The 20,498-nt window shown below is 36.5% G+C and overlaps 1 protein-coding gene across 3 annotated transcripts in view; it reads right to left on the reverse strand.

The window, feature by feature from the left end:
• Positions 1–20,498, reverse strand: part of CHCHD3 (coiled-coil-helix-coiled-coil-helix domain containing 3) — a 299,985-nt gene that overhangs the window by 83,198 nt on the left and 196,289 nt on the right. Inside the window, exons 5-6 of one of the 3 annotated variants that reach the window (XM_054494779.2) lie at positions 19,738–19,752; positions 18,247–18,330 (exon numbers count right to left, since the gene is read on the reverse strand). The exons of 1 other annotated variant lie outside the window; for it this stretch is intronic. In XM_054494779.2, coding sequence (XP_054350754.1) covers positions 18,247–18,330; positions 19,738–19,752 — 99 coding nt within the window. The remainder of the gene's footprint in view (positions 1–18,246; positions 18,331–19,737; positions 19,753–20,498) is intronic. One more of the 3 variants, XM_054494780.2, reaches the window with a different exon arrangement.

Below are 20,498 nucleotides of genomic sequence, written 5' to 3' on the forward strand. Positions count from 1 at the left end.
AAATATTGTTAAAGTAATACCTTTTAAAACCTTAAAGCCTTAAAAGGTATTACTTTTTAAAGCTTTATAAAAGTCCAAAAATTATTTGAAAGTATTCTAAATTACAGGTGAGACTAAGAAATTAGAGAATAGTTATTCTTGAATTCAGCAAAACTTACAGAACTTACAAAGGTAGGTTTTTGAGAAAATATGGTTTAGAATTTTTATTTCAGTTGCTGATTGTTTATTGAAATCAGCAAACCCTTCTCTCGCCTTAAAACGTCCACAGATAAAGTTACTAATACAATAATAGAAATACATTAAAGTCAATATTCCAGGGTACTTAAAATATGTACCATGCACATATAGGATTTTATTGCTTTTACTAATTTTAGAGTAAATGAATGATGAGAAAGTATAAGGCAGAAAGGCTTATACCAATACCCTGTTATGCTACGTGGATAAACTTCAAAAGAAAAAATTTTCTCAAAAGAAAAATGATTTTCTCTGGATAATGAGGGGGTCTAGAAAGTACATCATATAAAATAGGCTATGGGAAATGTTTTAACTGCAGAGTGGGTGTTCACAGTGACAAGTTAGCAGGTATTTTTACCATATTTTGTACCACAGAGAATGAGAAAGAAAAACAATTTAAAACAGTTGTTATGCCTTTATCTTTACACTGTAGCATATTCAAATAAAAACGACGTTCACCCACAATTGACAAGCTAGGTTTAATCCTTATAATGCCCATAATTTTAACTGTAACAACTGCATACTTCAGTCACGAACATAATACACTTTGACTTAAGGGATTAAAAATACAAATAAGATCCACAAATATAAAAAATAATTTAAAAGGCCTAACCAATATTCGTTGCTTTTTGCTTTTTAGGTAGAAGCAGCAAAACCGATGGGAAGTTGTGGGAGGAACATAAAAATGAATTTAAATTACAAGAGAAAAAAATTATTAGATGTTTATACAGATCTTTTTGAAAAGTTATTGCTTGATGACTTAAAGACTGGAGTTTTTTGTCATTTAATTTTAATGAAATTGAAATTTCAACAAGATTAGGCATTCTCTAAACTCAGAATGCCTTTTGAGTAATTTAGTCAAAAAAATTACATTCTTAAGAAAGGTAACACAGCTGTCTGTGAAGGTTTTCTGAGCTGGCCAACATATGCTGAGACCTTTAGTTTTATAACGAAAAGGGCTTTGGTGATTTTGCTCTTTGGTGAGTACTTTTAATAGACTCTTGCATAAATTGCACAAAATGATGAGATGTGCCAGAATTAAGTCTGATCCAGTACATTTTTCTTTAGAAATGAAAATTTCATTTCTAAAGAAAATTGATATAAACATCCCAATGTCATTTTGCCAAAGTCAAGACCCCAGAATTGTTTTGTGCCTCTGGAATAGAATCCAAATGAAAAGCCTTGGTTTTCAAGAAAAGACCTTTTAACCAGGACTATTCACAATTGTGAACACTGTCCCACAAAGCTCAGTGGCTGTCGGAGAGTAACTGCTGTGCGACTTTCCCCAGGGCTCCTTGCTCTTGCCCACCACAGCCTGGTGACCCACCCTCACCCAAGCTTTCATGTTTGCTTCCTCTTGTTGTCCATTTCATCTTAATGGAGAAAATGAAAAATATAACTCAGTCTGTACTTACTCGATGTTAAAAAAAAAAAAACTGACCCAAAATGCATCACGAAAAAGCAAATCCTTGTTCTGCATTGATATCCTAAGTCAGACACTTCTGATGGAACATTCAAACAGAAAACTAAAAATTCCAGGAGACATGCTCACATTATATTATTACAGGGCACCTGTATAGCATTTCCTCTGATTCTAAGGTCTCCTACAGTCCCACAGTCCCCACACCCTGGCTACTTCCTTAACACTGCCATCCCCAAATGTCACAACCACAACCTCTAGAACCTGGTTTCTTCTCTGTGTACCTATTTCCTTGGTCTGGAAGAGCTAGACTGCAATATTACAATACCATAGAATTTAATAAACATATCATAGGATTGAATATGCAGAAGTGAAAGCTCAACCACCTCTGTTCCTTTTTTAAATTTCCCACTCATTAGCTAGGGTGATGCAACAAAACAGATGCGATTCAAACCAGCCTCTGCTCAAAAGATGACAGAAAGACCTAAGCTTATGTGCACTAAATTATCAGACTTCTATCTTTGATATACACAATTTGCCAAATTCGAAGGCAAATATATATATATATATATGAGATAAATCTGCTGCCCCCACCCCCCATGACTTGTTTTGGAGTCAGGATCTCGCTCTGTTGCCCAGGCTGGAGTGCAGCGACATAATGACTCACTGCAGCCTTGACCTTCTGGGCTCAGCTGATCCTCCTCCCTCAGCTTCCTGAGTAGCTGGGACCACAGGCACACACCACCATGCTTGGCAAATTTTTTTATTTTTTGTAGAGACAAGGTCTCGCTTTGTTGCCCAAGCTTGTCTCAAACTTCTGGGCTCAGCGAGCCTCCTGCCTCAGCCTCCCAAAGTGCTGGGATTATAGGCATGAGCCACCATACCTGGCAGAGAAATCCCATTTTATCAAATAAAATGATATGCATGAAAGAGTTCTGAAAAACCTGAAAGATTATATAAGCTTAACTGTAGGTTTAATTATTGTATCTGTATTATAAAAACAGTTTTATGGTTGAGCCAATAATTCCATTCCTTCTGGCAAAATTCAACATTTCAATATAACAAAATAATGGCCGGGCACAGGGACTCATGCCTGTAATCCCAGCACTTTGGGAGGCCAAAGTGGGTGGACTGCTTGAGCTCACAAATTTGAGACCAGCTTGGGTAACATGGCAAAACCCCGTCTCTACAAAAAATATAAAAATTAGCCCGGTGTGATGGCACGTGCATGTAGTCTCAGGTACTCAGGAGGCTGAAGTGGGAGGATTGCTTGAGCCTGGGAGGCAGGAGTTGCAGTGAACAGAGATCACGCCACCGTACTCCAGCCTGGGTGACAGTGCGAGACCTATCTCACCATAAAAAAAAAAAAAAAAAAAAAAAAGATAAATACTTCAAATAGAATTCAACCTGTGTTTCCAGATTCAATCCCTCTACTCTATTCTAGGGCTTTCTCCCAGCAACAAGCTACCTCAAACAGCTGTATAATTATCAACCTCCTAGAGACTGGTGCTGATAACTGATGTTTATCCTAATTTAGTATGTATAAATTAACACATAATATTTTATTTAATCTCCACACCCCCAAGGAAGTACAATATGAAGGCCACTTTACAGATGAGGGATCTGAGGGTCAAACAGGTTACATGATTTATCTAAGAATAAATAGCCAATAACTAGGAGGTCTAATATATGAATCCATATCCACTTGTCTATATTTGGGAGGACCACCCCAACACAAATCAATTGCAGGAACCTAAACAGACAAACACCCACTCGCCTAGAACTTATCTGATGAGATAATCGTAACTAGGTAAACACTGCCACCATTCCCTTTCCCAACTACGTAAAAACAATTTTCAAGCCTCTAGGTTTCTGTTTCATTGCTTGAAAAAAGTGTAATTTTATACTAGATGAATGCTAAAGTTTCAAGGAGCAGTATACTTTTGTGTGTCTATAAAATATTCCATTTCATTGACATACTATCCAGGTTGTTGTATCAATATTAGTTTTAATGATATAGGCTTAAAATATCAGCAGTCTTGTTTTATTGTCTGGCAAGACTTGAAGCACAGAATTTCATCATAATCACAGCTTCCATTTGGTCATTTCTAGAGGAATATTCTTTCAAAACTATCTTTTGCATAATTACTCTTAAATAGTTAGAGTTTAACTGATATTTCCACAAATTTAGTTACTTTATATAATTTGAGCCTCTATTTAGACTAAAATATACTTTTGTCTTTCTGGCATTAATCTTTTGGGAAATGAGTTCAGGGTCAAATCCAAATGATACATAATATAATTTTTTAATGTACCCAACAGCAAAATGGCAGTCGCTGTCTTTAATTACATACTATTGAATTTTAACAAATAGTTCTAGGGACGTCTGCCAAATTTCCACAATTTAGAGTAACTACACCATGAGAGAATAGACAGTTCACAATTTATTATGGGTTATTTTTCTTGAACTACAGAAGTGCTCGTTGTAGTTCTAGTTACATTTTCATTTTAACGATAATGAGGATAAACAGATAAGCAGACAAATCTTCTCAACACGTGGACTGCTTGCCCAAGGAGACAACCCCTCAGTCAGTGCTACTCCCTTTTCACTTCTATTTCTGCTGCCCACGTCACATCACAGATCGTCCATCAAGGCAAGGTGGAAACTACACTATGATTAAGTTCTAGAAATTCTAATATTACGAGGTAACAAGCAAGGAGGAGTGATGAGACGTTACAGGTAAACTGTGTCTGCTTCAGTGACTGTGTGTCACAGGTACCTACCATGCATAATATCCACACACACAGTAGGTGCTCAACATCTCTTCATCATCTACAACTCATCACAAGTATTATAAACAAAATGTGACTATAATCAAGAGAGGTATAAAGCATTATGGATGTATTTGTCAATTATACAAAACAAACAAAAATAAAGTTGGGGAAAAAAAGTAAAAATAAGGGGATGCCCAACACAGGCAGAGCAATCTGCAGAGAGAACGCAAACATGGAGATCTCCTAGGAAAGAATGCTGTGGCAGGAGATGGGCAAGAATCTGCCATTGAGGAAGGTTAAAAGCAGGGCTGGCTTGAAGGTAATTGAGTGGTGCATGTAATGAAGTTTATTAATTACTAAAGTTAATTTTGAGGCAGAGCCTAGGGAAGTTGAAGTTCAAATAGTTCTACGATAGGAGAAACATCTCTGACCTGAAACGAGAGAGTTGAAACAAGAGCACACTCAGTCTTAGAATGGAAAGTGACAGTAAACTCGTGTGACTAAACCTAAACTTGCAGGAAGTTGTGCCCCGGGATTCCACAGGTACAATCCACATAGCAAGCTAAGCGTGCTGGGCTACTGTGGACACCATGGTTCAAGGCTACTTAAGAGCTACTAGTTGCCATCACAGAAAGTATCATCACCTTTACCTGGGCTGATTTGGCTTCGCTTGTGACTTCAATTTCTGGTTATATTTCCCCACAGTATAGGGCCAGCTTCTTTTCTCTGCATCCCCTCAGAGGAGTAAGACCCAGTTCACACATCCTTTATAATTTCCTTACTTTCAGCACCTTTCCTATCAATTTAGCCTATATACTATAGCCATACTAATTAACTGTATCTAATCATGCCCTGTAATAAAGCTGGTTCAACTTCTCTTTAAACAAGTTTCACTATTAAATAAAACAACGGGCGCTTAACTTATGGAAGAAAACCAAGTACGAATGTTGCTGAGGGAAACTTAGTTGAGAATCTGTTACTTGACTCTAGTGGTTCTAAACAAAAAATGTCAGGCCCACCTCCACCAAAAATCTTTTTAAAGAGGGGGAGGGCCGGACTCGGTGGCTCATGCCTGTAATCTCAGCACTTAGGGAGGCCAAGGCAGGTAGATCACTTGAGGTCAGCTTGACACCAGACGGGCCGACATGGTGAAATCCCATCTCTACAAATTAGCCAGTCGTGGTGGTGCATGCTTGTAATCCCAGCTACTCGGGAGGCTGAGGCAGCAGAATCCTGAACTCGGGAGGTGGAGGTTGCAGTGAGCCGAGATCGTACCAGTGCACTCCAACCTGGGTGACAGAGCGAGACTCTGTCTCAAAAAATAAATATATAAATAAAAATAAAGAGGGGGAGGATGAAAAGGTGAGTGGAACCACATGAGACTGAAAGTGAAAATTTAATAGTCCACCACTGGTGACACAGAGGGAGAGGCCATTGGTGAGGAGGAAGACAGAGGCCTGGGTGCAACAGCTAGGAAGCCCAGGTCAAGTTACTCAATGTCTTCCAGCCTCAACAACAAATCAATTGGTTGCCTGGCAAAGAAATACCCTCCCCTAATGGTTTGTTCTAGGGATAGAATATAGTATTATGTTAACTCATTTCAAGCACTGCCTAGCTTATAATAATCCCTCAATACATGGTAAATTTTTTTTTTTTTTTGAGACGGAGTCTCACTGTGTCACCCAGGCTGGAGTGCAGTGGCACGATCTCGGCTCACTGCAACCTCTGCCTCCCAGGTTCAAGTGATTCTCCTGCCTCAGCCTCTCGAATAGCTGGGACTACAGGCGCGTGCCGATGATGAATGTTTTAATGATGACGTTGATGGTACTGACACTGATATTAATATTTCTTTCCCAACAATCTTGGAACAAGGATATACACAATGCACGGTACCCAGGGGCACTCTGTCACTCAAAACCAGGTTTTGGGATAATATATGAAGTTGGGCATTCTATTTAGGTTAAAGATTGTGGATAAAATTGATATCATCATCATCATTATTCACCTTCTCCCCAGTCATGTAAAAGTAATGGATAAGAACATCACTTAGACAATAATTTAATTTATTTCAAAAGTTTGCTTGAGGAGTGGTAATTACACTGATGTTTAATTTTACATAAATAAGATATGTTGTTGCATTAATAGCAGAAGTTAGCATGACTGGAGCAAAAGGACCCTCACCTAAATTTCAGAAAACCTGCAGAATAAGGTCTAACTTGAGACAAGCTGCCCACTAAGCAACCTGGAAGATGCATCTCTAGGTTACATGGACATTTTTGACCCGCTGAAAATGCCTTCATCATTCATTCGACAAATATTTACCAAGCACCTGCTAAGTGCCAAGTACTGGTCTAGGTAATAGGGATACAGCAGGGAACAGACAAGGTCCCTGCTTTTATAGAGTTTATGCAAACACTACAAGTCACAAGGGGACAGTGTGGTGATCATGCCATTCTCTCTGAACTCCAGTTCTAAACGTTTTCTGAAGACAAATTAAATTACAGAGCATGTGATTACTGACCATCATCAAACTTATTCTCCAGATACAAAGGTGCACTTTCTACCCTATGTAAGTAAACCTTACTGCTTCCTCACAAAATAATAGCAAGTCCTATAGATTCTTTCTAGAGGGTCACAGAAACCTTGAGGCTCTGATGGAACAGAAGATGTTGATATCTCTTTCACTTGCTCCTTCAGCACCATATCTTGGCAACACTTGCGGGAAGATTTGTAAAGATCCACAGGGATAATTTATCCAATTTAATTACCTTCCTACTTCATTTCATAAAAGGGAAGAATATTCTGGTTCAGACTTTCCATTGGTGGCATTCTACTGAAACCTGCGCCTGGTTCTTCAGGCAAGTATGTACAACTCTTGGGTTAATGGGCATGGTGCTGAATCTTGACATGGGAAGATCAAGGAGAAACCCCACTACTCATTGCTCCCAATTCTGAGAAGGTTGGAATAATGCAAGCTTGAATCAATGGACACCTAAATACAAAAATTAGATACTATGGGCTACAGTTTTCTCAAAGACTCTTGGAAAGGGTGAGGATTAGGAAGATAATTCAGAGTGAGAAAGAACACCCCATTCCAGAGCACCACACCTTTCGGACCCTGAGACAGCCTCTTCTCATTGGCCTATGCTTTTGGAACACGGAGCAAAGGGCAGCAATCCCAGGGTGCTTTCAGGTCCTCAGAAGCCCTCAGATTAGGAATTCCAACAGTGAAATTCTACGGCTACTCTACCTTAACATCCTAGGATGCAAGCTAAGAAGGACTAAAAAAAATGTAGGTACTAGCATTATTCAGGGCACAGAAATATCAGGTGATATACTGGGATAAATTCACAGATATATCTCAGAACGATTCCATGTTTTGGGTATAATGCTGAAACACATCATGCAGCATCCTCATCCTGGAGGCTCTAAGTGTACATAACTTCTGAGAAGGCCTGTAGAAAAGAAATCTGTTCAGCTTCATGAAACCTAACATTCCTCAAAATTATTTGGCCATGGAAACCACCCCATTCCTGGACAAACACATTAATTTTAAAAAATTAATCCAAGGCTTATTATGTACCAGGCACTATCACAGTGATCAAAGGGGAATGAGTTCTGGTCTTCAAAGGAACTTACCTATTTAATGTTTATTTTCAGAAAGAACTACTTGAGGCAACCAACGTATTGGGGTCTTCATCTGATAATTTAACCTGATGGATCTCTCTAACCTACTAATTTTCCCCCCAAATCCCATGATCCTTAGATCTTGAAGGGACAAAGATAGTAAAAAGGTAGTGTTCTTCACAAAACACACAGCCTCCATGGGCCCACTGTGCCACTGTGTCAACTGAAAGCTCCGTGCCAGGTACCAATGGGCTTTTGTGCCATTTGTATTCATCATTATATCTTTGAATAGAGCCTGGCTCACTGCAGGAGATTAATAAATGTGTTTTTGAATGAGTGGTGAATGCCAAGGACTCCCCCTGGTCCCCAAAATTCTGATAAAAATGACCAAAGTTAAAATCCTATCTTAGTCTACACGGACAAATCGGATTTAGGTTCCCTTCATTAAATGCCAACCTTATGGTGCAAACCTGCTTTATATGCCAAATTCAGATGTGGGCACTTCTATTTGATGATGTTATGAGCTAATATTATTTGCAAACGTTTTAATGACCAAATATATCTTTTTAACTGAAGCTAAAGTGTTGAAACATAATCCCTTACAGAGGCACAGCTGTCTCATGGTCTGAACATAAAACTGGGATTGAAGAGCACTTTCTAACACAAGCACTGCAATTTCCTTTAAAAAATTTAATATTCATGTACTTTAATTTTTCAGTCAGTAAAATAGGAAAATACGCATTGGCTGGTCTGCCTAAATGAAGTACATTTGAAATTTATAAATAAACAAGATGTCAAGAAGCAAAACAATCACTAACTTTGAAATTGGATGTGAAGAAAATTCAAAGGATTTAGCCAATTTCAACCTCATACGCAGGAAATATAATGATTTCCTGGCTGTAATATTCTTATCAATAGCAAGAAAGGAGCTCAAAGAAAGTAAAGTGAGTAAATAATTGTTTTTCAAATAAAACAGCCTGCTGAGCCTTCCTAAAATGTAAAGAATCTTTAAAAGTGGAATTAATTTTCCCTCGATTTCACAATGCTTTATTTCTTACTTTGTCTTTACACATTCAAGTGGCATATCATTTTTTAAAACCATCAGGGTAAACAGAATCTAATTATTTTATTGTGTAGCCTTTCAAAAGGTAAAGGAAATGTGAAGAGTTGAGAAAGTATGCAACCCATATTGTTGGCATCTCAGCACTTATGATCATTACAAGCACTCACAAAAAAGCAATACTGGGCTTTAAAGTTGAACTGTATATTATCTCTTTCTCAGAGCCCTGGGGCTATCACTGCAAAGCACAGTAGTCCATTCTAAGCTCTGAATAAAGAAAAGGAAGAGATCATTAAATTATAATTTTCATGCACAATTGGTACAAGTATTTCCTACCAACAGGATTAATATGAAAGCAAGATCCCAGAATAAAGCTGCTCAGCAGAGAGGATGGCAGTTTAGTGTCTTGTAAATTTGATTTCACTGAAAGCCCTGACACATCATAATAGTGAAATCCTATTTACTGTAGCAAGCACGACGGATAATGCTATTTAATACCGCTGTACTGTATGCCATCAACTCACAGCTTTGTACTCCATGTTCTCATCTTACCTTAAGGTTAATACTTCTTGACAGCCTACATGGTAAATAGAGCCCCAAATTAAGTGCTGATCCCATGATTTGCAAATCTTTCCTCTAAAGTTAGACATAGAAAAACTGACTCCATTTAAAGGGATCATTTTACCTGGATGCACTTTTAACAGCTCACCCTAGAAAAAAAGTAAGTCTCATATCCCTAAAGCCAGATTTGAAAAGCAGCTCAAGGTTACCTAAACCACATTTCCCATTCGAAATTTCAGAGAGGTTAACAGAAAAGCCAATGCATTTTGAGGATTTGTTGAATAATGAATTAAGGATAAGACCCCCATATCTACTATACTGTATTGATTTTTTCCCCAGAGCACAAACTAGGGAAAAAAAAATCTTGCTTGCTACTTTTGGAATATCTGCAATAATAAACTTCCTTCAGGAAAGCAGGTAGAGTGTAAAATGGTTCCATCTTTGCACCTAAGTTATAAATGTGTCAATTATGTTAACAAAAGATATGTTGATACTGGGCCTTATTCATTTTTCTACAGAACAATTAACATTTAAGTGCATTTACTTAAACTATCATTACTTGTTGATGATAAAAAATTGAGAGTAACTCAATGTACCCAATCCAAGCCACTTTAATAAAACCTCTGTTGCTTGTGACATTACAATTAAAAGTGGTATAGGCTTCTATTAACTTCAACATCCAAACCTGTGGACTATAGAACCTCATCTCTGTTTGTGTAGCTCTCGGTAACTATAGAAACCACAGGGAATCTGCCCTGATCTCCACATGAATGAGGAAGCCAGTACAAAATTTCCCAGTGTCAAAGGAATAGTCTGTCTCTCTAGGTTGACAAGTGCAAACTAGTATAACCCACGTAGGCACATCTACCAGGAAGTTACATTTTTAACTATCATGTTAAATTTACTCTGTCACATTGCAGGGCCAAAATGAGTTAACCAGATCACCTAAAATCATTGGCAACTATTTAGAAAGCACGTCGCAGGGGGAAATCTCAAACGGTTTCTTAATCCCATAAACCAAGTTTAAGTTATCTCATCTCCAAAAAAGGACTGTTTATATTTTAGTATCTCAGATGTCAGTAGTCTAATTGTGAATCCATCCTGCATTAATCCCTTGAAAAGGTTGATCCAGCTTCAATCACGAAATATTTTACAATGACAGACTTCACCTGGTAGTAAAAATACATAATTTCTTCCCATAAGAAGCACTCTGGGCTGACAATAACCTGTTCCGTTGTCATTTCTCATTATTATCATTGTTGGCATTATTTTTTCCCCAAGCTTCACACAGAGGAGCACAGAAGCAAAGCTACTAATTGAGAAAGAAGAAGTCACACAATCGAAAGCCAATTAATCATACAGATGAGCCCAACACTTTATGATGCAATAAAAGACATGTCATCTGCCATAAGTGACAGACTTTTAAAAATTGCTCATTTGATGTAAGCATGACCTTAGAATTTAATTAGCAACTCTCCACAGGTGACAAACTAGTAATATACTTTTCTTCTTAGTGACAATTTATTTTTCACCATTCTCTTTGTATTATTCTCTTTTGCCCAGCTTATCTAATTCTCTCCCCCTCTTAATTCTGTGAGATTTCCTGCAGTCTGTATGCAAATTGCTGCTGAAATCCAGAGGTGTCTGAAAACTGAAAGCAATCCATGCCACACTGGCATTTATGATTCACCAGATAAGGGATTCAGGCGGGTCTAAGACAAAGTTTCTGCCTTCGCGGAACTTCTACTGGATGACTGGGAAGGCAGTCATGAACAAGTTAACAAATAATGAGTAAACTAATTATAGATCTGGAAGAGTGCTTTCAAACAAATAAATAGGTTGATATGACAGTTAGAGACAGGGTTCAGAAGTCTAGTTTCTGATAGTCATTAGGAAAGCCTAAAACTTGTAAGGGAGTCAGAGACAGCTATTCAGAGGTGGGAAACAGCATCCCAGGGAACAACAAAAGCAAGATCCTGACATGGGAAAGAATTTTGAAGGATGGTATACACTTAGCAGATCTTCAATATAGTAAGCATATGATGAATAACAGGTAATATGTTTATAGACAAGAAGGCATCTATTTGATTATATGCCATGGAAAACTAGCCTAATAAAATAAGTCTTCCATTTTTTACATACAGTACACAGAACAATATTTTAAGTGGCCCATCTTACAAACATATCTTCATATTTAAGAATGCAAATAAATTGTAAATGCAGTGGGGGGAGGTGTAGGGAGGAGTTCTCAAGGAACAAATGCATGCCACATCACTGGGTTACTCAACATTGTATTATATCTAACTAAATTTTCTGATTTCCCTCAGCTCCTCAAGCCAAGAGGGCTTCATGCTGAGCCAAACCCCATTATTCTTAGGAAAGCCAAGAGCCAAGTGGATTCCATAGAGCAAATCAATTCAAATTCATAATTGAGAAGTTATACATGCAAAACACATTATCAAAGAGCTCAAGTCTTCAACATGTCGTGGGGAGACAAGGACCTTCATCCTGGAAGACCCCTGGGAGACTGTGGCTTCTGCCCTCTATGACACGATAACCACGGTCCTACCCCTTGCTTCCCTCCCACAGGACCAATAGACTCCTGAAAAATACACATTTTCCTGAAGAACACACAACAATCCAGACTCCGATGAAATAACTATCAAAACACTTTGTCAAAAGTTTAAAAAAAAAAAAGTTTGCTTTCTTTCCAGAAGATGAAAAGAGATGAAAAGATGGAAAGCAGTATTATCAAAGTATGAGCAAGTGAATGAAGACCTCAAGAAGAAATTTTTAAGCTGCTTTAATGACTATAAATTTCTTATTTCAACGTGAAAGAAGCACAACTAGATATTAAAATAACTCAGGGGTATCATGCTGTAATCACTAGGTAATAAGACCTTACTCATTCTTTTTTGGTCAAATTTTCCCAGGAAATGTCAAATTCTGGGGAGAAAATTACGTGTTTTTGAATGCTTAACACTTTTACGTTATGAGGTAGCATTAATCAAATCATAACGTCAGGACCCAAAAAGTTGTATTAGAAGCTGGTAAGAGCTAACTTACCACCCAAAGAACTAACGCTACAATCAGCAGGATTTACATACAGAATGAACATCTTCAAGTTAGTACTAGACAGCAGCTAAATGCTTAAGCACGTAACCTGGCTCAAATCCAGATCTATCATATTTTGGCTGTATGTTCTTAGGTGAATTACTTTAAGCCTTCACCTAAACAATAGGGCGCACAGCCACACAGTGTTGTTGGTGAGTATAAAATGAGACAATCCATGCAAAGTGCCAATCACAATGCAAATGCTCAATAAATGTTATCATCAGCTATGTTAATAAGGATGCTATACACAATAACAAAATATTCAAAGTTAAACTTGACTTTCTCCCAGGATAGAATTAAATTATGAATTTAAATGGTTAGTGAAAAAGATATTAAACATTTGTGTGTATTTTAAAACTATAGACTAATTGCATAAACATAACTTCATAGTATAAGCTTAGAAAATCTAGGATTCATTCACTGTGCTATTTGTAGAAAATACAGAAATATGCAAGTTATGGAACCTCAAAAACAAAAGAAAAAAAGAGAAAATACAGAAATAAGAAAATTAGCTCTGTGTCCTCAGCAGTGTACAAGATAAACACACATAACTAATCACAAGTATTATAAACAAAATGTGGCTATCATAAAGAGGTATAAAGCATTATGGACATATTTGTCAATTATACAACAAACAAAAATAAAGTTGGGAAAACAAAAAAAAAACAGAATTCCCTGCAAGACTCGGAGACTACTTTGTAGAAACACTTAAGAACCTTCTCTTTGAAAGCTGTTCTCAACTTCCTCTCATCAAATCACCAACTAGGAATTAATACTATCTATGTCTCTTATACCAATAATCAGGAATTAATACTCTCTAAGTATCTTTCAATTAGGCAAAACGCCTAAATGTGATATCTCTAATGTTCACAGAGATGCCATTGATAACTTAGCAACATTTGAGTATGAAATAAGGACTTAAAAAATCTTTTCAAATGGCTTTGACCTTCTCTCTCAGTAAAGTGTCGCTGCTTTTGAAAACTCATTCTAAAAAGGGTGAAATCAGTGTCCAGTTAAATTACACTTATTACTCCTAACAAGTTAGTGAAAGAAGAAAATTATCTCAGACTCCTGGGTGGAGTGGCCAATATAAATACCTGGGTGGAGGGAGTTCCATTCACACATGGGAATTATCTAATTAACAAGCAGTTTATTGAAATAGATCCAAGAGGCAAATCAAGCTGTATTACAGAACTAAATGTACTTCACATGTTTAGTGCACTTTGATTCATACTCTCAAAAGAAATTTGCATCAAGCCAATATAAATGAATAGTTCAAGTCATCAAAAAGTGACAACGTGTACAATTGCTGTGTTAATCTAGTTGATGCGCAGATGGTAAGGTTATCTCAGGAATCTCCCTCAGAATGATTCTGTAAAAGACTTGTTGATGCCACATCCCTCTCCATTAATGATACACCATCTGGTATCTACTTTATAGTTTCATCACTTCATTTAGTTAAAAGAGAAAAAGATATGTGCTTATGTCCACTTTTAAACCACAGGCAACCTGGATTTCCTAGTAAGATGATTCTGCAAGTATATTAATATTAGAATCATTATTTCTTACAATACGAATTAATGGATTCAGCACTTTTACACTAATACAAAAGTGTGTGCAGAATTCTTAATAGAAATAGACATTGTAATTTTCACTGCCATCACAATACAAAAGAAAATCCCTTTACAATCGTTTGCATTATGCCTAGAAAATACTTCATCATTAGAGACCTAAATGTCTTTCACATATTCCTGGAAGAAATCCAAAGTGACAAAATTCAACTTGGGTACTTTGAGAATGACAGTAACACACAAAAACAGGATTGTACATAAATGGGCAAAAGACACAAGGAAGCTGAATAATATTAATTCTATGATTATCATTACCTTATATACAATGGAAAGTAAGCAGATATTCTTTCATGGCAACAGCTGATATTTGTTAAGTCCTTTCCAGCTTTCAAGGGGCTTTTACACACTCATCTGATCTACCCCAATCACTATGAAGATGAGCAAGGAACACAGTATATCCCCATTTTGCAGATAAAGAACCAGACACCCCAAGGGATTAGGTGAATTGCCGAACAGCCAGATGACAAAAGCATACCTTCTGACTCCTTGTCTAACATTCTTTCTTTTACTTAAGGTGGAGTTATCGAGTATTAAGTAACAGCAGTGTATATATTCCACCTTAGCATTCTAAGCTCACTGGAGCTTCTCAGATTTCAGTTTCAACTGTAGGATGACCACTTCCCAGGCTCATCTTCAAAAAGGAAAACAATATATTCTGCCCATATATTCATATTCAAATATGATTTGATCTTATCATATCTTGTCTATCTAATCTACCACTTGTTCTACTTGATGCCAAAAAGCCTAACAGTTTATTTGTTGAGCAGATAAGTTCAATCTGCCGGAAACAAATCCTCTCAGACGCTTGTACCAATCAAATTAGTGAGTCTATGAGAAATGCGAGAATATTTTTCAGTGCCTTTTCTTGAACTTGACAATAATTAAAGTCAAGTTTATAAGGTACCTAACATAGTAAAACCTCATGGCAAAGAAAACTGTCATTGGGTGAGGAAAAGCAGGTGCCAGGTATATCACCTCAAAAACTTTCACTTTCACTCATTTAACATTTACTAACTCTGATATGGTTTGCCTCTGTGTCCGCACCCAAATCTCATCTTGAATTGTGATACCCACATGTTGAGGGAGGGACCTGGTGGGAGGTAACTGGATCACGGGTGTCATTTCCCCAGGCTGTTCTTGTGATAAGTGAGAGAGTTCTCAGATCTGATGGTTTAAAAGTAGTTTCCCCTGCACGCTCTCTCTCTCTCCTGCCACTGTGTGAAAAAGGCGCCTGCTTCCCTTTCACTTTCTGCCATAATTGTAAGTTTCCTGAGGCCTCCCTAGCCATGGAGAACTGTGTGTCAATTAAACTTCTTCCCTTCATAAATTATCCAGTCTCAAGCAGCTCATTACAGCAGTGAGAAAACAGACTAATACAAACTCTAAGCCATGTACAATGCTCTAGGTATAGAAGTAAAACAACTAGTGGGTGAATGGTTACTCTGAGCTACACACTATTACAGGTGTTTAATGAGTATTAGCTCATTTAACAAATTAGTGAGGTAAGTACTATTAAATCATCACTTAATATATGAAACAACTGAGAGGAAAAATAAGATGCTCCACGTTACACAGCAGGGAAATGCCAGGTCAGAAATTTGAATCCAAGGCATCTGACATCAGAGCCTTGTGCTCTAAATCAAGAGTTCTGCCCACTACAACGAGGGAGCCAAATCAAACCCAGTACCTGTTTTTGGTTGTACATTTTTAAATGGTTGGAAAAAAATTTAAGCAAAATTTTGTGATGTGTGAAAACCACATGAACTTCATACTTCAGGGTCCTTCAATTAGAACAGAGCCACACTCATTCATTTACAGTTGGCTTTCTCTGATTCCACATTACAAAGGCAGAGTTGGGGAGCTGCACAGAAACCAAATGTGGTGTGCAAAGCCTAAAATATTTACTATCCGGCCCTTTACAGGAAAAATTACTGGCATTCTCTAAACCATTTCACTTTATGCCTATTCAACATCTCTACTTCAGTGTCTTAAGTGTCCTAAGCTTAACATATCCATAATCAAACTCCTGATTTCCTCTATCACCAACATCCCAATCCGTATCTTAAGAATCTTCCCCTGTGGAAAAACCTTCTAGTTATAAAAGCCATAAACCTAGAGTTTATTCTTTCTTCACTCATGTTCAAAGCCATCAGCAAATCTGGTCAGCTCTACCTTTAAAATACCGAACCACATTTCATTACTTCCCCTGCCGGCACTCAGACCCACACCAGTCATCCCTTTTCCGAATTACTGCCATAATTTCTTACTAATTCTCTGTTGCTTCAACTCTTGCCCAAGACAGCAGCCAGAGGTCTCATCTGCTCCCAAACCCCCCAGCCTTCTCAAACATGCCAAGTTCATGCCTGCTTCACGGTTTTGGCAATGGCTTGCTTCCCTATTACCATAGGCCTCTTCCCAAATGTCATCTCAACAGAGTTCTTCCCTCTCTACCCAACTCCACGCCTAAACCCCAGCCCTGGGAATCTCTTTTCCCATTTTTTTCCCCCCGAAATTATCATAACCTGCCATACAATATGTATTCTGGTTTTAATTGAATTTAAGCTCCATGAAGACGGATGTTTACCTCATTTTCTTCACTAGTACATAGCTGCTGGCACAAGACCAGGGTGCTTAAGTAAATATCTGCTAAATGAATGAGAAAATGCTTCCTACATTCAAGAGGTACTCAGTTCGGTAACATATGGAGACAGCAAACACATTTAACATATACATAACTGTACTGAGTGAGGGTTAATAGTGTATTTCTTATTTTTTCCTATTTTCTTATCAAATAACATTTTCAACAAATAAAGTTTTGAGGATTTCATTCAAAAGAAAGAGCTCACTCTGCAACCTCATGGTCTATGTATGAAATTAATCTAGATAACCAATCTACCTTATTGAAAAGGGCACTGATAAGGTGCTCAAACTCCCATTCTTAAACTCACTGCCTTCTTTTGTCCATCTCTGTCCAATTCTAGACCCATGCTGACTTGATGCCCTATCTGTTTTCCTTCTCCTAACTCATGTTTAACTTCTACTATTCAGCTCCTATCTACCTCTCCTGAAGGAGACATTCATTTCTAAACTACAAATGCAGTGAAACTGAGTTTTCAGAAAGAAGACATATCCTGCCAGGTGCAGTGGCTCATGCCTGTAATCCTAGCACTTTGGGAGGCTGAGGGAGGCAGATGACTTGAAGCCAGGAGTTCGAGACCAGCATGGCCAACATGGTGAAACCCTATCTCTAATAAAAATACAAAAATCAGCCAGACATGGTGGTGCACGCCTGTAATTCCAGCTACTCAGGAGGCTAAGGCATAAGAATCGCTTGAACCCGGTAGGTGGAGGTTGCAGTGAACCAAGATCACGCCACTACACTCCAGTCTGGGCGACAGAGTGAGATTCCATCTCAAAAAGAAAAAAGCCAAAAAAGAAAAGATAAAAGAAGATAAATATATTCTTTAAAACACTACCATTTTTAAGAGTGTACTAAAGTTTAGTCAATGTTTGGGGGAGATAAGAGTAGCAGTGTACTGTCTGATCTGGAGGCAATGTAGATTCTAAACATATAAGAAAAGTATTTGCGGTAGGTCCCAAGTGGTAAAACGCATCAGTGAACAAATAACACAACCATTCCAAAGTGACCAAAGGAAAAATGACATTGTTACAGAGGATGAACTAACTACCTGCTTTGCTTCTTCACTTCCTGGCCACTTTACAACCAGGAAAAGCAGTTGAAGGTCTAATTTATTAATTTTTAAATAAATATACAAGAAAGCAGCAGATGTGGTAATAGAATCAATGACAAAAAATAGTCATACCCTCTCCTCCAGTCTAGCCAGCTGTTCTTTGTAGAATGCATCCTGCTTCTTTAGCACTCGGTCTTTCTCTTCCAGCTGCCTAGCCTAAAAAAAGAAATGAGGAATATACTATATCAAGAAAAAGCAGCAACAGCAAAGCAAAAGTCAAGAATAAATTGCATTAGAAATAAGAATACAAATCTGAAGATTTTTGCAATCTATTAGGTCTCTGCCATAGAAAAACATTAAGATGATGATTGCTGTATTTAAATGTAAAGAATAAGTCTGCATTGTATTTTTTTCCACTGTAACAGCTGTGTCCTATTTTGTCCAAATATATTTGGAAACGTCAGAATACAGCACATAACAGACTTTTACTTAACTTCCCTGTCAAAGAGTAATTTCAAGGATTAATATTTTGTACAACTAAACTTTAATTTTATCCTGGGCATAAGACACATGGCTCTTTTTTGAACAAAAAAGTAATGCCTAAATAACATTTTGTGCATAAATCTTGTGTTTAAGAACAGTTAATTACCTGCAAATAAATACATACATTGTTCTATTTCCCTTTAGGTAAAGAATTAATTGTTATGGAAGAGTGGAAACAAAAACTACTATAATTGTTTATTTCAATAATTCAAAATAATCATAATAAATAACAATATTTAAAAGTAATTTTAAAAGTTTTAGTTATTGCACTTTCAATTTACAAGATTTTTTAAAATAAAATCAAAACAAGTAAAATATTTTTGGTTCTTTAAAAAATGATGAAGATGGCTACTTATGGATATTTTTCAAGATTTGTAAAAAAAAATGCATTTCTTAAACTAATGTTAGTATCTTGAATATTATGTTTAATTGGCCTTTACTCTGAGGGATGAGACTTTCCTATATCACTAAGTTAGATTTTGTTTCCAGCATATTTTTTGCTCAGTGAATGCTGAATATATGCCTGACTACAACTTATAAGAAAGTGTGTGTGTGTGTATATATATGTATATATGTATATATAAACACATATACACACACACTACATATAGATATATATATATATACACACACTATATATAGATATATATATCTATATATACACTATATCTATATCTATATATATACTATATATATACACTTTACATATTAAAAGTAATATATATACTTTGTTTATATATATTAAAAGATACACAAATATATATATTAAAAGATATATAGATGTATATATAGTGTGTGTATCTTTTAATATATATATTTGTGTATCTTTTAATATATATAAACAAAGTATATATATTACTTTTAATATGTAAAATGTATATTTTTTTAATTGTATGCATCCAGCCATCCATTAACAAGTATATATTTAGGCATTCCCATCCTTGTGCTATTTCACCAAAATTCTTTTGCTAAATGATCAAGTATTGCCTGTTTCAGATGTCAAGGTGCCTGTCTACTCAACTATCTGCTTAGTTTAGGTGAACTACTTGCACATTTATAGGTTATTGTTTTGCTACTTACTTTGTCTTCGATATCCTGCAGCATGTTAAAAATAAAATAAACAGTTATTTAACAACGTAAGTACTGTTTTTTCCTAATTTCACACACACAAAAAATCTGATGGATAATATTTAAAATGCAAGCCAAAGAAGGTAATGGGGAAAAAATAAAAAGGAAATGCTTAACTTGAGACACATTTTAATGTCACTATGCTGTTACAGTTTGAATAGAAGATTTCAATGAAAAGTACATGCTGCTTGGAAGCATATGAATAAATAAAAACAAATACAATGTTAAGATTAGATTAAAGTACATTCATATACAAGTATATAATCTATGGCTCCCTGGTACAACACAGTAAAAATTTTATTAGACTGTTAGGAATATGAAACAAAAAGTAAATGAATTTCAATATACATGTAGTAATATACATGACTACATAATCTAAAGAGAAAAGACCTCTCTAAATTCAACATAAAAACCCAAAATATAAATAAAGAAAATGAAAAAGAATAGACTCATAAGAAACTCCATAAAACAAAAGCATTATAAAATCAAAAGAAGAAACAAGTAACAAAAACAGGAAAAGAAATCCCAACATGTAACAGAGAGTTAATGTTATCAACATATAGCGCACTGAAAAAAGAAGCCTCATCCCCCACTCTTCTCCCCACCAAAAAACAACAAAAGAAATATACACAAATAATATAAACTAGAAATTAACACACAAAAAATACAAATAATAAACACATGAAAAAAATCCAACCCCACAGCGAATCAGA

This window comes from Pongo pygmaeus, chromosome 6 (genome assembly GCF_028885625.2).
Source record: "Pongo pygmaeus isolate AG05252 chromosome 6, NHGRI_mPonPyg2-v2.0_pri, whole genome shotgun sequence".
Classification (NCBI taxonomy): Eukaryota; Metazoa; Chordata; class Mammalia; order Primates; family Hominidae; genus Pongo; species Pongo pygmaeus.